Source organism: Callospermophilus lateralis, chromosome 2, assembly GCF_048772815.1.
Source record: "Callospermophilus lateralis isolate mCalLat2 chromosome 2, mCalLat2.hap1, whole genome shotgun sequence".
In the NCBI taxonomy this organism is placed as follows: Eukaryota; Metazoa; Chordata; class Mammalia; order Rodentia; family Sciuridae; genus Callospermophilus; species Callospermophilus lateralis.
Genome location: NC_135306.1, coordinates 6,453,614 through 6,467,566, shown reverse-complemented (window position 1 = coordinate 6,467,566; position 13,953 = coordinate 6,453,614). Strand labels below are relative to the sequence as shown.

The 13,953-nt window shown below is 54.2% G+C and overlaps 1 protein-coding gene across 2 annotated transcripts; it reads left to right on the top strand.

Annotated features, from left to right (window-relative positions):
* The first annotated feature begins 3,174 nt into the window (after positions 1-3,174).
* On the top strand, positions 3,175-12,014 carry Dolpp1 (dolichyldiphosphatase 1). 2 transcript variants are annotated; one of them, XM_076845295.2, is made up of 8 exons: positions 3,175-3,287; positions 6,620-6,720; positions 6,918-7,002; positions 7,101-7,200; positions 7,412-7,510; positions 8,016-8,144; positions 8,755-8,844; positions 10,683-12,014. In XM_076845295.2, the coding sequence occupies exons 1-8, from the start codon at positions 3,212-3,214 to the stop codon at positions 10,717-10,719; spliced, it is 717 nt and encodes a 238-aa protein (XP_076701410.1). In that variant the 5' UTR covers positions 3,175-3,211; the 3' UTR covers positions 10,720-12,014. The 2 variants fall into 2 exon arrangements, 1 of the variants encoding a protein (XP_076701410.1); XR_013090326.1 differs by lacking the exon at positions 10,683-12,014 and having other exon boundaries at positions 8,016-8,201; positions 8,755-8,800.
* The last annotated feature ends 1,939 nt before the right edge of the window (positions 12,015-13,953 follow it).

The window sequence follows — 13,953 nt, the reverse complement described above, 5'->3', positions numbered from 1 at the left end:
GGACAGCTGAGGACACCCACCATGTGTTTATGGGCCTCCTGTGTGCTAGGTCTGTGCTCCAGGCACTGCTCAGGTGTGGTATGTGCAGCAGCCACCTGCTCACCCTGGCTTTTTTCCTGAGACAGGGTCTCCTCACGTTGCCAGGCTGGCCCTGAACTTCTAAGCTGAGTGACCCTCCTGCCTTAGCCTCTGGTGCTGGGACCATGGGTGTTTGCTGCTGGGTTGGGCTCTCTGTTCTGGTTTTTGAGACAACTTAAAGTACTTACACTATGGAAATCAGTAAATGCCCCAAACCCGGGGAGCTTGCAGCCTCGAGGACTAGGTCCTGCAGTGTGTGGAACCCCAAGCCTTGCCTTCCAGAAGCTTTGTGTGTGTGTGTGTTTGTGTGTGGGGGGGTACTGGGGATTGAACCCAGGGGTGCTCTACTACTGAGCCACACCCCCAGCCCTTTTTATTTTTTGAGACAAGGTCTTGCTATGTTTTCCAGGCTGACTTCAGCCTTGTGATCCTCCTGCCTCAGCCTCCTGAGTAGCTGGGATGATGGGTGAGCGCCACCGTGCCCAGCTTCCCAGAAGCTATTCTAAGAGACAGGCCATAGATGGCTCCTCTGGGAGTGTCTTGACAGTTGACATGGTTGCTCCTAGTTTGAGACTCCTAGTCTCTCTAACTGCATCTTTAGGACCCAGAAGTTCTGCAACCTCCTCAGAATGGAAGTTTCATGAGGGCAGACTTCTTTGACACTCATGATGGCACTGACGAGGAGTTCAAATATTCCTGAAACAATACTGGGTGGTGCATACCTCTAAGACCAATGACTCCAAAAGCTGAGCCTGGAGGATCAAAAGTTCCAGGCCAGCCTTGGAAACTTACTGAGACCCTGTCTCAAAATAAAAAGGGCTGGGGATGTGGCTAAGTGGTTAAGTGCCCCTGGGTTCAATCCAGGGGGTGAGTGCAAAACCTAGACATACCGTGTATGGCATATGGCGTTAGAAGTCCCCTTTCTCCTCAGCACCAACAATGCCCTCAGTGCCATGGATGGCCAGACCCCTGCTGACCTCTTCCCTGCAGAGCTTCCCTGTCCCTCTTGTCTCTGTCACCCACCACTGCAGCCTCAGGACACCTGCCGTGTTGTTTCCTCTGCCAGGAAACCCACCTTGCAAAACTCCCACTCCTTTTGTAGTCCCCCATCCTTGTCACCTCCTCAGGAACACTCCCTGATGGGAGAGAATCTGGGGTCTGAGAATTCTGTGATTCAGGGAATTGCTCCTCTGGGCCTGTTTGGGAAGGGCACTGCAGCCCAGACCCATGATAGCTGCCATGTCCCAGGGAACTATTCTGGGAAGCTCAGGACCCACTCCTCACACCTCCTGCTTCCCAGAGACTAATAATGGCAGTGTCTGAGGCAGCTGAGGGCAGGTGACCAGATGACTGCAAGAGCAGCTGACCCAGAAAGGCCCACTGGGTAGGGAGGTAGGGAAGCTGAGCACAGCTGAGCTGGGACAGGGGCTTCCTGGGCCCTTGGTTTTTGTCTACTTATTGTCCACTTGAGAGGTCCTGGTTTTGGCTGGCAGGCAGGCAGGCTGGCAGAGTCAGCCATTCTGGTCAGTGTGATTCCTGTTGATTCTCTCTCCACCTCACAGGCACTGATGTCATTTATCAGGCACTTGTTCTGGGTCTGGCCTGAGACAGGTTCAGGGATGTACTGGACTCTGTCCACATGTTGCCCAGGGCTTTTCTGATGTTTGCCACCACCTGTTATCCCAGTTACTCAGGAGGCTGAGGCAGGAGGATTGCAAGTTGAAGACTAGTCTGGGCAATTTATTGAGACCCTGTCTCAAAATAAAAAGGACTGAGAATGTAGCTCAATGGTAGAATGCTCCTGAGTTAATCCCCAGTACTCCCCTACACACACACACACACACACACAAAAAAAAAAAAAAAAAAAAAAAAGTGCAGAGGCTAAGGCTCCATCCTGGATCTTCTGGGTCAACCCAGGAGGTCTTAGTGAGACCCAAGAATCCATGTTTTCTACAAGCTGAGGTTGGCCCAGGTTGTCAGAGAACCACTGCTCACTTGCAGAGACAGAAAAGGAAGCAATTAACAATCCTGTGTTGTGAGGGCTGAGGTAGAAAAGGGGATGCAACCACAGGAGTCCAGTGGAGGCCCCTCACTTGGCCACAAAAACCTTTACGTGTGAACAGACACTTGAGTCAGACTAGGCCAGGCAAAGTAGGGCAAGAGATGTGCATTCCAGGCAGAGGCATTGCATAAGCCAAGGTAAGGAGACAAGAGCACCTGACCTGACCTGTAATTCATCTAGCTGGAGAGGGAGTCAGAGGGTGAGGTGGGTGGGGACGTATGGAGGTTTACTTAAGAATGTTTTGGGAAAACTGAGGGGTAGGTGGAAAACATGCTTCCAAGATGCCTCATTAAGTAGTATCAATATGGCTGAACCAATAAATCCTTGTTAAATGAGTGGAAGAAGGAAGGCGTCCTTAACCTCAATTAGGCTTCTGTTCTGTAAAGCGTTTAGGGTACCTAAACGTGTGTGGCCCCGCCCCAGGAGTTCCCTCTCCAACCCACGAGCTCTTTAACAAAAAACCCTCTGCTTCGTTGGACTCGTCCTTCCGTTGATAGTAAAGGACAAAGAAAAATAAATGCCCGAGTCTTTGGTCTCAGTTTACTTATAATTAAAAGCGGATAGGACCCAGTGGTGCTGAGGTTTCCTCTTTGCTTCGAGCACGCGCTCTTATCGGCGCGCAGGTCCCGCCGACCGCAGAGGTACTCCGGTACCGGGAAACTTTCCTCCAGAGCAAATCCCAGCCGAACCAAAGCTCCCACCAAAGCTCAACACGCCCCCCAAGCTAGCGCCTGATTGGCCCATCCTACCCACACTATGAGCCATGCTTACCTTCTGATTGGCTGGCCTGTTCTCTGCTCTGGGTTGGAACTCTCCTTCTTCCTAATTGGTCAGGCAACTACCTGCGCTGGTCCTGGATTGGGTGCCGGCTGGGACGGCTCCCAGGCTCCTAGGGGCCAGCTCTCTGATTCGCTACTCGGGTCAGCCTCACGGCCTGTACGCTGAATGGCTGCGCCAATACCTGTATCGGTCTCCGATTGGGTGCGTGGCGCCTTCCCGGCGTGATAGGTCAGGACCACCGCCCCCCTGGCTCCCCATTGGCTGCTTGGCGAAGCCCGGTCTCCGGGTAAGATGGCAGCGGACGGACAGTGCTCGCTCCCCGCTTCATGGCGGCCGGTGACTCTCACCCACGTCGAATATCCTGCAGGTAAAAGGCGGCCCCGACCCCGAGGCCCCCCTCCCGGGCCCGGCCCCGAGGCCCTGGGCGCTCCGGCCCGCGTGGGCCCGCGGAGGGGGCGCGGAGGCACCGGGGTGGGAACTGTCAAATAGCGAGCCATGGAGGGGCTCGGCCGGCGCGCGCGCCGCGCAGGCGCAGTGGGGCGGCGATGAGCTGGGCGAAATTGTGTGCCTCTTGATCGCGCACTCTGCGACTGCGCGCCTGGGGCGATCCCCCAGGGTCCCGCGGCTCCGGTGGGCTGAAATGGGACTGGGGTCTGTATGAGGCGGAGAAGGATCACTGGCCTTTGTTCCCCGCCTTCCCCGAAGCCAAAGAGGCCGCATTCCCTCCTCGGCGTGCGGGGAGTGCCTGTTTCTTTGGGATAGCGCTTTGGACTGGCTGTAAGAGAAAGAGCTCCCTGTTGCAGGGAGTGTGCAAGCCGAGGCAAGGCGTGTGAGTTCTTGTGGAGCCACGCCCTGAGGAGCGCTCACTGGGGGCACCGGGCAAGGAGGCAGTCAGCCAGCCCCTAGGATCCTGACTTTTATGCAGCTTCGCAGTCACACACTTTTAGGAGGGCAGAGCTTTCCAATTGAGAGGTCCATTAGCGACCGTTCGGAGGCAGTCTAGTAGATACACTGCAGAGCTTGGGCCTTGGGGTCAGACGTATCTGGGCTCCAGTTCAGGCTGAGGCCTTGAGCAAGTGCCTATCCCCACCCTAACCCGACCCTGCCACTTCATCCCTGAAGTGGCACTAAGCTCAGTGCCTCTCTTCTGTAATGATGTGTGAATCAAACGAAGGCAGGCATGAGTAGTGCAGGGCACAGTGCCCACCACAGGGTAAACAACCCCTAAATACCTGCAGCTGATGTTACCTGTTTCACAGGTAGGATGTTTATGTGGTGGGTGAGGTTGGGGACCCCTCACCGAGCCCTAGTTTGCTCAAAAAGGGCCTGCTGTTACTGCTTTCTTGGGCAGGAACATGAGAACCTGGTCCTGCAGAGGACCTCAGGGCTGGATGCCAGAGAACTTTGACTGGTTGTTCTGGGCTATACTAGGGGTGGGGCCGTGCTGCCAGGTGCTTTTTCCTATCTGCCTGCCTGCCCACCATTCAATTATTGATTTAGCCAGTATCCACTGAGCACCTCCCAAGTGCTAGGCCCTGGGCAGTTCTGGGTTTAGATTGATGAACAGTCCTAGTTGATAGGTCCCTACATTCCTGTTCTTTGGAAGGAGGTCTCTGAGCGGGGAAGGGTCTTGACCAAGCATCTTCTTGACATCCCCTCCCTGGCCTCAGAGTAGCTTCTCAGAGAGCTTCAGTCTTACAAGGGAGAAGCAACTTGGCAGTGTACACACAGGCTGTGATAAGGGACCTGGTTGTGCCTGCAAGGTCTAATCCCCTGTAGATGCTTCTGGAATCCTTTGCTCTCCTCTGTGTCACTGCCTACACTGAACTTGCTTCCTTCATCTTTCACCTCACATGGTTTTTAGGCATGGTGAAGTGGCGGGCAGGGGAGTAGTGGAGTATAGAAAGACTGACCCTCCTTTCATGGGGCCTGAAGTGTAGGGGGAGACACACACTAGACCAAAAGCTACATGAACTAGCAGATCATGAGCTGTGTCCCGATTACAGATTCTCTGTCCAGACTGAGAGCTATGCAATGGTAGGGTCTTGTCTTTTTTTGCCGCTGTGGTGTATTCACTTATGTTTGTTGAGTTCACCCCGGCAGCATCCCAGATGGGGACTGTAGTGTGTACGAAGTCCAGAAGTAGGACAGAGCACAGTCCTTCAGGGAACTAGAATGCTGTCCCTGGAACTGGAGCAGAAGGTGGAAGGGAAGCAGGCCAGGACTGCATGAGGGGAACGTATCCCAAAGGCAGTGGGAGCCATGGAGGAACTTAGAGAGTCGAAAGACCAGAATTCCTGGCAGCACATACAGGAAGGTCCCAGGGTAGTTCTGGCTCTAGGGCAGGCGGATGAGATGGCTGAAGGTATGCGGTACCAGCTACTTACTGCTCTGTCCTCACAGCTCAGTACTAGGGCCATCAGCCAGGTAGCAGAGAGACCCAGAATCTCAGAGCTAAGAGGGGATGGATGGGGAAGCAGAGGCCCAGAAAAGGGAAAGGACTCACTCAGCATTTCCCAGTGGGGCTCAGACAGCAGAAGCACTTGAACCTAGACTGCTGCTCTGTTCTCTCAGACCAGCTCTAAGCCAGATCCCTGGGTAAGTTCAGGTAAGGCCAGATGAGGCACCCATCTTTTCAGGTTTGGAACCCATACTCAGCCCTCTGTGGGCACCTTTCCTGCTGCTTGGGGCCAGCCCAGTGGTGTGGACCACTTCCCACTTCCCAGCCTCTGTGTGACCCCCATGTGGAAGTGTCCTGGGTGCCAGGAACCAAGTTGGTGGCTCTCAGGCCCCATCACATCCTGTCTACACCATTGGAGGGGGTAGGTACTAATACCTGCACCTCCTGGGATAGTACTGAGACTCAGGCAGGGGTAATCCTTGCCTGAGTTCTGTGGGCAGCATGTCCTGGACACAAGGACTGAGCCATCCCTCTAACCCCAGATCACCATGGCCACCTTGTCTCAAACAGCAGAAGTAGCTTTTGAGCTCATCCTTGCTTTGGCCTCAGTGTCTCTATGGGCCAGTGGTCTTCATGCCACCTCCCTCCAGGCTTGTCAGGAGTTTAAAACCCTGGTAGTCAGTAGGTCACAATTTCTTGCCGATGGGGAAGCAGTGAGAAACTGTTACCTGCCACAAGTAGCCACTGTCCCAGCTTGGCTGCACTGGAGCTTTAGTGTGGACTCAAAAGTCTGTGTGAGTCCAGAGACCATCAGCCTTCCCGGAGGCCCAGGGCTTGGCTGGGGCAGCAGAGGTGTGGTGCTGTGCCATTGGGCTGCCCTCCATGCAGGGACCTGCCTCTGGTGTCAGACCAAGCAGGCTTCAGATCTCTGCTCTGGCAGAGTGATGGGTGTGGCATGTGGACCAGGCTGGATCCTTGGATTTCTAAGTCCCTCACTTCTGTGTGTGTGTGATTTGTGGGAGTGACTTTGGGCAGGTCCATAACTCCTTCTGGTACTCAGCATGGGGACAGTGAAGGCACCTGCATTAAGCTCATGCTGTGTGACTTTTGGTGGTTAGGACTAGACCTTTCTTGTTATACCTGCTTTACTAGGTTGGCATGGTCGGTTGGTCTACTGGGCATCTTCACTGCCTCGCCCTGGGCACCAGGTCCTGTTGGGACCTCCTTGCTGGCTCAGGCCCTACTTGGGTTGTAGGGACTGGCTCCTGTTCCCATGCCTGCTTCTCTGTCTCCCACAGGTGATCTCTCTGGCCACCTCCTTGCCTACCTGAGCCTCAGCCCTGTTTTTGTCATTGTCGGCTTTGTGACCCTCATCATATTCAAGCGGGAGCTACACACGGTGAGTCTGTCCCCTTAGCTCCACACTCTGCTCTGCTGTACCCTCCATGCTGCTGCGTGTCTTGCGGTGCAGAGCTCTTAGCTGGTCTAGGCTGTTCACTTGTTGGCCTGGGAGGGCAGTCAGAAGCCACAGTCTTTGCGGCTGCGCTATGGCCAGCAGGTACACAGGCTCAGCTGACTGACATCTTCCCCTGGCAGATCTCATTCCTCGGGGGCCTGGCACTGAACGAAGGGGTCAACTGGCTGATCAAACACGTCATCCAGGAACCACGGCCCTGTGGAGGTAGGGCCCGGGCTGCAAGGGCCTGTGATTCCCCAGGTTGGGGTGTTGCCAGGAGGCCTGCGTCCTCCCGTGATGCCCTGGTCTCCTTTCTCCCCCAGGCCCCCATGCAGCCGTGGGCACGAAGTACGGGATGCCCTCCAGCCATTCCCAGTTTATGTGGTTCTTCTCCGTCTATTCCTTCCTATTCCTGTATTTAAGGTGAGCTTCTGTCCCAGTGGGTGTGACCCTAAAATGGCCCAGGATGGGCTGTGCTGGGGACTTACTGCTAGCCCTTCAGATACCTCTAGGGGTGGAAAGAGCTGCAGCTGAGGCAGAAGTTTCCAGGAGCGTGTGGATGGGGCCAGGGGCTATTTAGAAGGCCTGGACCACAGACTGTGGGCTGAGGCTGGCTGATGGTCTGTTTTCCCAGAATGCACCAGACGAACAACGCCAGGTTCCTGGACTTGCTGTGGAGGCATGTGCTGTCCCTGGGGCTCCTCACTGCAGCCTTCCTGGTCTCCTACAGCAGGTATGAGGCAGGAGGAGCCCTGCCCTGCACTGCCCACTTGGGATCCTGCTAGACCTCATTGTGGGTCCCCTCCCAGGTCTTGTAGGGAAGGTCTGGGAAAGAGCCCCACACCTCAGGTTTTAAAGGGACAGGATTCTAGTTGCTCCTTCTAGCCCATTGACGGAGCCTAAGATTCTGGGGATATCCCTGTGTGTCAGCCATTTGTTCCCAGCTTCCTGGGGGAGGCTCTTACAGACAGACTCAGTTTAAGGGCTGGATGGGAGGGAGGCAGATCCCAGCTGAGCAACCTCGTCACTTCTAGAGATAGGGAGCAGCTATTGGGCTCCAGTGCCCTGCCCCCCTTCGGAAGGTGGGCTGAGGCATGTTCCTGGGAGCTTGTCCTATTTGCGTGTGACACCACGTGTGCATACAAGGTCCCTGGGAAACTGACCGTGTTGAACACAGGAGATTGTGTAAGCCTGTCCCTGTCTGGCTCTCATGAACTTCCCTTCTGGCCTTGGCCCAGGGTCTACCTGCTGTACCACACCTGGAGCCAGGTGCTCTATGGGGGCATTGCTGGAAGCCTCATGGCCATCGCCTGGTTCGTCTTCACCCAGGAGGTCCTCACCCCGCTGTTCCCCAGGATAGCAGCCTGGTAACTGCCTCCTGTCCCTCCACCTTCCTGGCCTGTGGCACCTGTCCACTCCCACAGGTGTGGCCATCAATGGGAAGTCTCCAGCAACCTGAGTCCAGCCTCATCTCCCTGGGAGGGCCCAGTACCCAGCCATTTGCCTAGCTTCCACCTCCCCTAGGGTCTTGCTGCAGGGTCTTATGGGGCCTCCCCACATCCAGAAGCCAGAGTACCATCCTCTGTCCTTGCCTAGGCTCTGAGGGACTTAGAAAACAGTTGGAGTCATACAAAGTGGTGCACACCTATAATACCGGGACTCAGAAGGCTGAGGCAGGAGGATCAAAAGTTCAGGGCCAACATTGGCAACTTACGACACCCAGTCTCAAAGTAAAATCAAAAGAGCAAAGGGATAGAGTTCAGTGGTAGAGTGCCCCTGGGTTTAATCCTCAGTTCTGCCAAAAGAAAAGGAAGAAGGGAGGGTGGGGTGGGCCAAAGTCCTGCTGGGTTGTGAGTACTGTGGCTCTGTAGGAGTGGGGGAGGGTGCAGCACCAGCCCCAGGATCTGGTGGGGCATCTGGCTTGGTGGGAGGCTCATGCACTGACACAGCTGTGGCTTTCTGGGTCTGTCTCTCCAGGCCTGTCTCTGAGTTCTTCCTAATCCGGGACACGAGCCTTATTCCCAATGTACTCTGGTTTGAGTACACGGTAACCCGGGCAGAAGCCAGGTAAGTTAAGGGGCCAGAAGTTACTGCTGTCCCCATATTTGGAGGGCTTCCTTGAAGCCTGGAACTTGCCTACTTTTCTTTTATTGCTTTATTGAATTTTCCTGTGATCCTCATTTTGCAGATGAGAAAGTAAGCTCAGAGGAAAGGGAAGTCACTTGCCTGACATCTTTCAGAAAGTCGGTGAGGGAGCTGGGCAGTGAACTTTTGTCCCAGAGCCCTTGCACTTAACATCTGCAGCCAAAAACAGGAGAGCTTGTCCACTGAGATCTCAGGGGTCCTGTGTATGGCCCTCCAAGCTATTTATTGAGATGCTTCCTGGTGGCCAGGTCAGCAGGCACACCCAGTTAGGGCAGCCTTCAGGTGCAGAGCATGTCGGGGCAGTGCTGGGCTTTGGATGCTCCTGACTCACACTCTTCCACTCAGCTCACCCCAGATCTTGGGTGGGATGTCTACTGGCTCCTCTCAGGGTTCAGAGAGGAGCTGAAGCAGGCTGGGCTCCAGAGGATGTTTTCCAAAGAGGAGTGAGAGGAACGAAGAGGTGGGGCAGGGAGGGGTGTCCCAGCAGCTAGGAAATGTGTTTAGTATATTAAGGTCCAAATTATCCTAATAAGCTTAACTGTAAAGCCTCAGCTCCAAGAGAAAAGGGGATTTAAAGGAGTTAGGGCTGGGCAATCCCATTAACAGCAGAAAGGCCCCAGCCACCCTTGCTGTGCTCTTACCTGGCTCCCAGAGTGGTGCTGCCTTGCCCGTCCTGGCTGGCTGGCTGCCACCTGCCTTCATTTGCCTGTCCTCCACATGGACCTGCTCTGTGCCAGGCTGTGAGGTTGGGTGCAGTCAGCCAGGGTTCCACCCTGGGGGCACTCACAGCTGCAGGGAGATGTGTGGAATGAAGAGCCTGTCCGTGAAGTGAGGTCTGTGCCAGGGAGTCAGACCCAGAGGTTTGAGGGTTTGCAACAGGAACTTAACCTGCTGCGTGACCGCCCAGGACCGCCTCCTAGGAGAAGGAACAGTGGTCCTGTTAGGGCCAGAAGTGGGGGCTCTCAGCAGAGGGAACAGCATACACAAAGCTTCTGAGGCAGAAAAGTTTGCTGAGGTGCTCAGCAGAGAGGCAGATGTCGTAGGAGCCCAGGGAACAGGAAGGGCTGGGGCCACGTCATATTATGCCTCATGGGCCATGGTTAGGTTTCTGGATTTTAACCTGGATCCTAGACGAGCCCTGTTCTTCTTGAGCCTCAGTCAGCGGCTTTAGAAAATAGGGGCGATTCCCTGCTTTGATTAGGTTCCTGAGCTCATTTGGATATAGACACATTCCAAACCAGGATGTCAGCAGTTCCAAACTCTGCAGTCTGCTTTGCTTACATATTCCCAGATGTAGGGCTGCTTTTTTTTTTTTTTTGGTGGTGATGGTGTTGGGATTGAACCCAGGGCCTTGTACATGTGAGGCAAGCACTCTACCAACTAAGCTATAACCCCAGTCCCAAGCTGCTTCTTTGTAATTCTATTTTGGTGATAAGTGAACTGCTTGGGCTGACCTGTATGTAAGGGGAGTGCTCCATGATTAATTGGAATCAGCCAGGTCCCTCTTGTCCAGGTCTCCGCCCTGCCTGTTTCCTGGCCCTCTTCGTGGGCTCCAAAGCTGAGGAGGTATCATGATACAGTCCAGCAGAGACTGACCCTGTCCACGTCCCAGCCCCAGGGCAGGGACTCTGATTGGTACAGCTTGGGTCAGTCATGCAGCTGCTGTATGGGCATTTGTCCATTTCATTGGAACTTTGAGTGGGGAGGGGATACCACTGAACACCAGGTGTCCCCACATCTGACCCTATCCTATTTTGCAGGAATAGACAGCGCAAGCTGGGGACGAAACTGCAGTGACTGGTGGGTAGGGCTGGATCCAGCCTCCAGATCTGGCCTGCATGATGCCTTGCAGGATGGACAGAATGACTGACAGAGGGCTGAAGCAGAGACCTCTACAGACCTGAGTCACCAAGTGGAGCCTTTTTTTTCCCTCTTATTTTAATTTTAATGGACAAGGTGGACCAAAGGGCTGAGCCAGCCCCTCAACTAGGACCCTGGAAAGCCTGCTGCCTGGGGGCCAAATGGCCAGAGACACTTAACTCTGCTGCTGCCAGCCCCCAGCTGGGCAGAAGGTGCCCCTGACGTGGCACCAGGGTGTGGGGAAGGGGATGAGGGCTTGCATCTCTAGTCTTGGGCCAGAGATTCCAGGTGACGTGAAAAGTGCACACTATTTATTTTTTGATTTTTTTGTCAAAGGCAGATGGGAGTTTGGAGATGGAACCTAGAGAGTCCACGTTGCAGTGGCTGTCCTGGGTACAGAGGGGCCCAGGCCCTTTGCCCCGAGCCAGGGGCAGACTGCCTCTTCCTGGACCTGAGGGGCTGGGGGCCAGAAGAAGGGAGTGTCCCCTGTGCCCTCCCTGCCACCATTGCCATTCCAGAACCGTCAGTGTTTCGTTTGGGGGCAGGGCCCAGAGCAAGCACGCGTCTGGCGGCTGCTATCATTGTGTTCTTCCTATCAACCTGACACCACAAGGGCTTTCTCTGGTCTCCAGATGACAAAGGAGCCTGCACGTATGGGTGACACACCCAAGCTGTTTACAGCTTCGTGTCTGCCACCCAGCACCAGTCAGTCTTCATCCCTCGAACAAAGGAACCAGGAGCCACGACAGGAGGAGTCTGGCAGCCAGTGCCTGATCCCCTGCCTTTCTCTATATGCTCTGAAGATGTCCTTGTCCTTCCCACCTCACCCAGCAGGCGGGGAATCTGTCCAGGTGTGAGCTCACAGATCCCCATATGCCCAGCTTGGAGGAGGGCTCTTCCTAGGGACCATCTCTTGAGTCACTCTGCAACACTCATGGAGGAGAGGCTTGCAGACTCCCAGAAGTTTCCAGAGCTGACCCAGGCCCCTGGGGACCTGTGTTTCCCCCCCACCCTTTTCTCAGTGGAGGGTCCTAATCTGCTGCTGAAGCACAAGTTTTCGGTGCTTTCTTTTCTCATTTGTTAAAGGCAGTGTCCAAAGCCATTCCAGATGCCAGGACCAGGGCTGGTTTCTAGGGAGGTAGGTCAGTCCCCATGTTTCCCTCCCATTCCCTTAGTATTTTTATTTTTTACTTTTTGCCTGAGACAAGCCAAGTGTAAGGTGGTTTAAGAAAAATCAACAAAATTGTTTACTATTGTTTTAAAATAAAATCTTAAACTATGGCGGCTTGAGCATGTGATAGCTTATGTGAGGCGGCTGGGGGTGGCTGTGGTGACATGTGACCCTTAGGACAAGGAAATCATAAGCATCTTGAGATAACTAGTCCCTCCACTAATGCTGGACAGGGAGCCAGGGGCCTCACAGGTGCCAGGTGAGTGCCTCACCTGGGAGCTGCACTCTAGGCCCCAAGGCAGGGGTTTGAAGGCCTTTGCATTTTCCACCAGGGCCTTCCAACCTCTGGCTCCATCCTCTCTGTGGTCCCACTTCCTGCCGAAGCTGCAGCTCTCAGCATTGGGGACCATCAGTTTCTCAAGTCTTATTCTCCCTTCCTGCCTCTGGCCTGCTCTCAGCAAGTTGGGTTCCATCTTCATGGGGCAGCTTGTAAGACTGGGGAACAGGGCCTGCCTTTCTTAAGGCAAGAGGACCGTCTCCTCCACTTCTTTCATTCCATATTTCTGGGTGCATGAAAATCTTGCTTTTGCAGAAGTAACTGCACACTGAACTGGGTATTTTTTTTTTTTTTTAATTTTGGCTGTAGATGGACACATACCTTTTATTTTTATATGGTGCTGAGGATCGAACCCATTGCCTCACACATGCCAGGCAAGTGCTCTCCTCTAAGCCACAACTCCAGCCCCTGAACTAGGTTTTTAAAGGCCTTATAAGAGAGGGACCTAGGGATGGCCCTGAGATGCAGAACAGCTACACCCTCATGGGAGGAGGAATCAAAAGTTATCCCTAATCAAATAAGTGTTAATGCCTGTGAGGTCCCCTGGGGCCACTGAACCTTGACATTCAGTTAAGCCAACTTAAGTTTAGTGGTGACCCAGGAGCCTTGTAGATTTAAAACTAGTTATCAACTTACTTTTTTTTTTGGTATAGGGCATTTAACCCAGGGGTGCTTTACCACTGAGCTGTTTCCACAGCCCTTTTTGTTTTTTGAGACAGGTTTTCCAAGTTGCTTATGACCTTGCTAAGTTGCTGAGGCTTGCCCCAAACTTGTGATCCTCCCTGTCTCAGCCTTCCTAGCCAGTGGGATTACAGACACGTGCCACTGTGCCCCAGCTAATTATAAAATACTGCTTTAAATCACCATGGAGCCTGTGGTCTGGGGTCCATCTCTTGTTCCGTGGGGCTTTGGGCAAGCGGCATCTATCTAGCCTTATCAAGAAAGGAGAAAAGAAGGCCACAATGAGTGTCCACCTTCACAGGTGAAGGAAAGATTTGGTCAGACCTTAAGGGCCTCAAGGCTGGATCAGTGCCTGGTGTGCCAGTGCCTTCCTGTACTGCCCTCTCGTGCTTGAAATCCAGTTTCCACCAATAGCCACCTTCATCTTCATCTCCATCCCCTGCCCTGGGTGGATATGCTGTGGGGCTGGGGGCTCAGCCACACATGTTCCTCAGGCTCTGACCTGAAGGAAATAAGTGTGCTCTCTTGGAATTTGTTCTGCTACTTAATGTCCTGGTAACCTTAACTCTGAGCTTGTTTCCTCATCTGAAAAATGGAAAACCATGGGCCACACCCTCAGTGATGGTCACAGGTTGGTCGGGCCATGAAGCGCCTCACACGTTGCTGCCCTCCTAGACCCAGTGCACCTGCTCCTGGCATTCCATATGTGCCCACTTGACCCTGACAAGATGCTTCACTTCTACTAGGTGTACGGGGTTGAGGGCAGGTATGTGGTGCTGGCAGGTGGCTGCTTCCCTGGTGCACCCCCAGCAGGTGTTTGCCCTGGCAGCAGTGAGGGCTGGGGCGAGCTGGGGCAAGCGTGCCTGATCTGCTACCAGTCCTGCTGGGCTCCATGGAGGGCAGCTGGACCAGCCTATGGGCCCTGGGTGTTGGCCACCCCACCCCGCCCATCAGATCAGGGCCTCATGGTGCCACTCAGCTC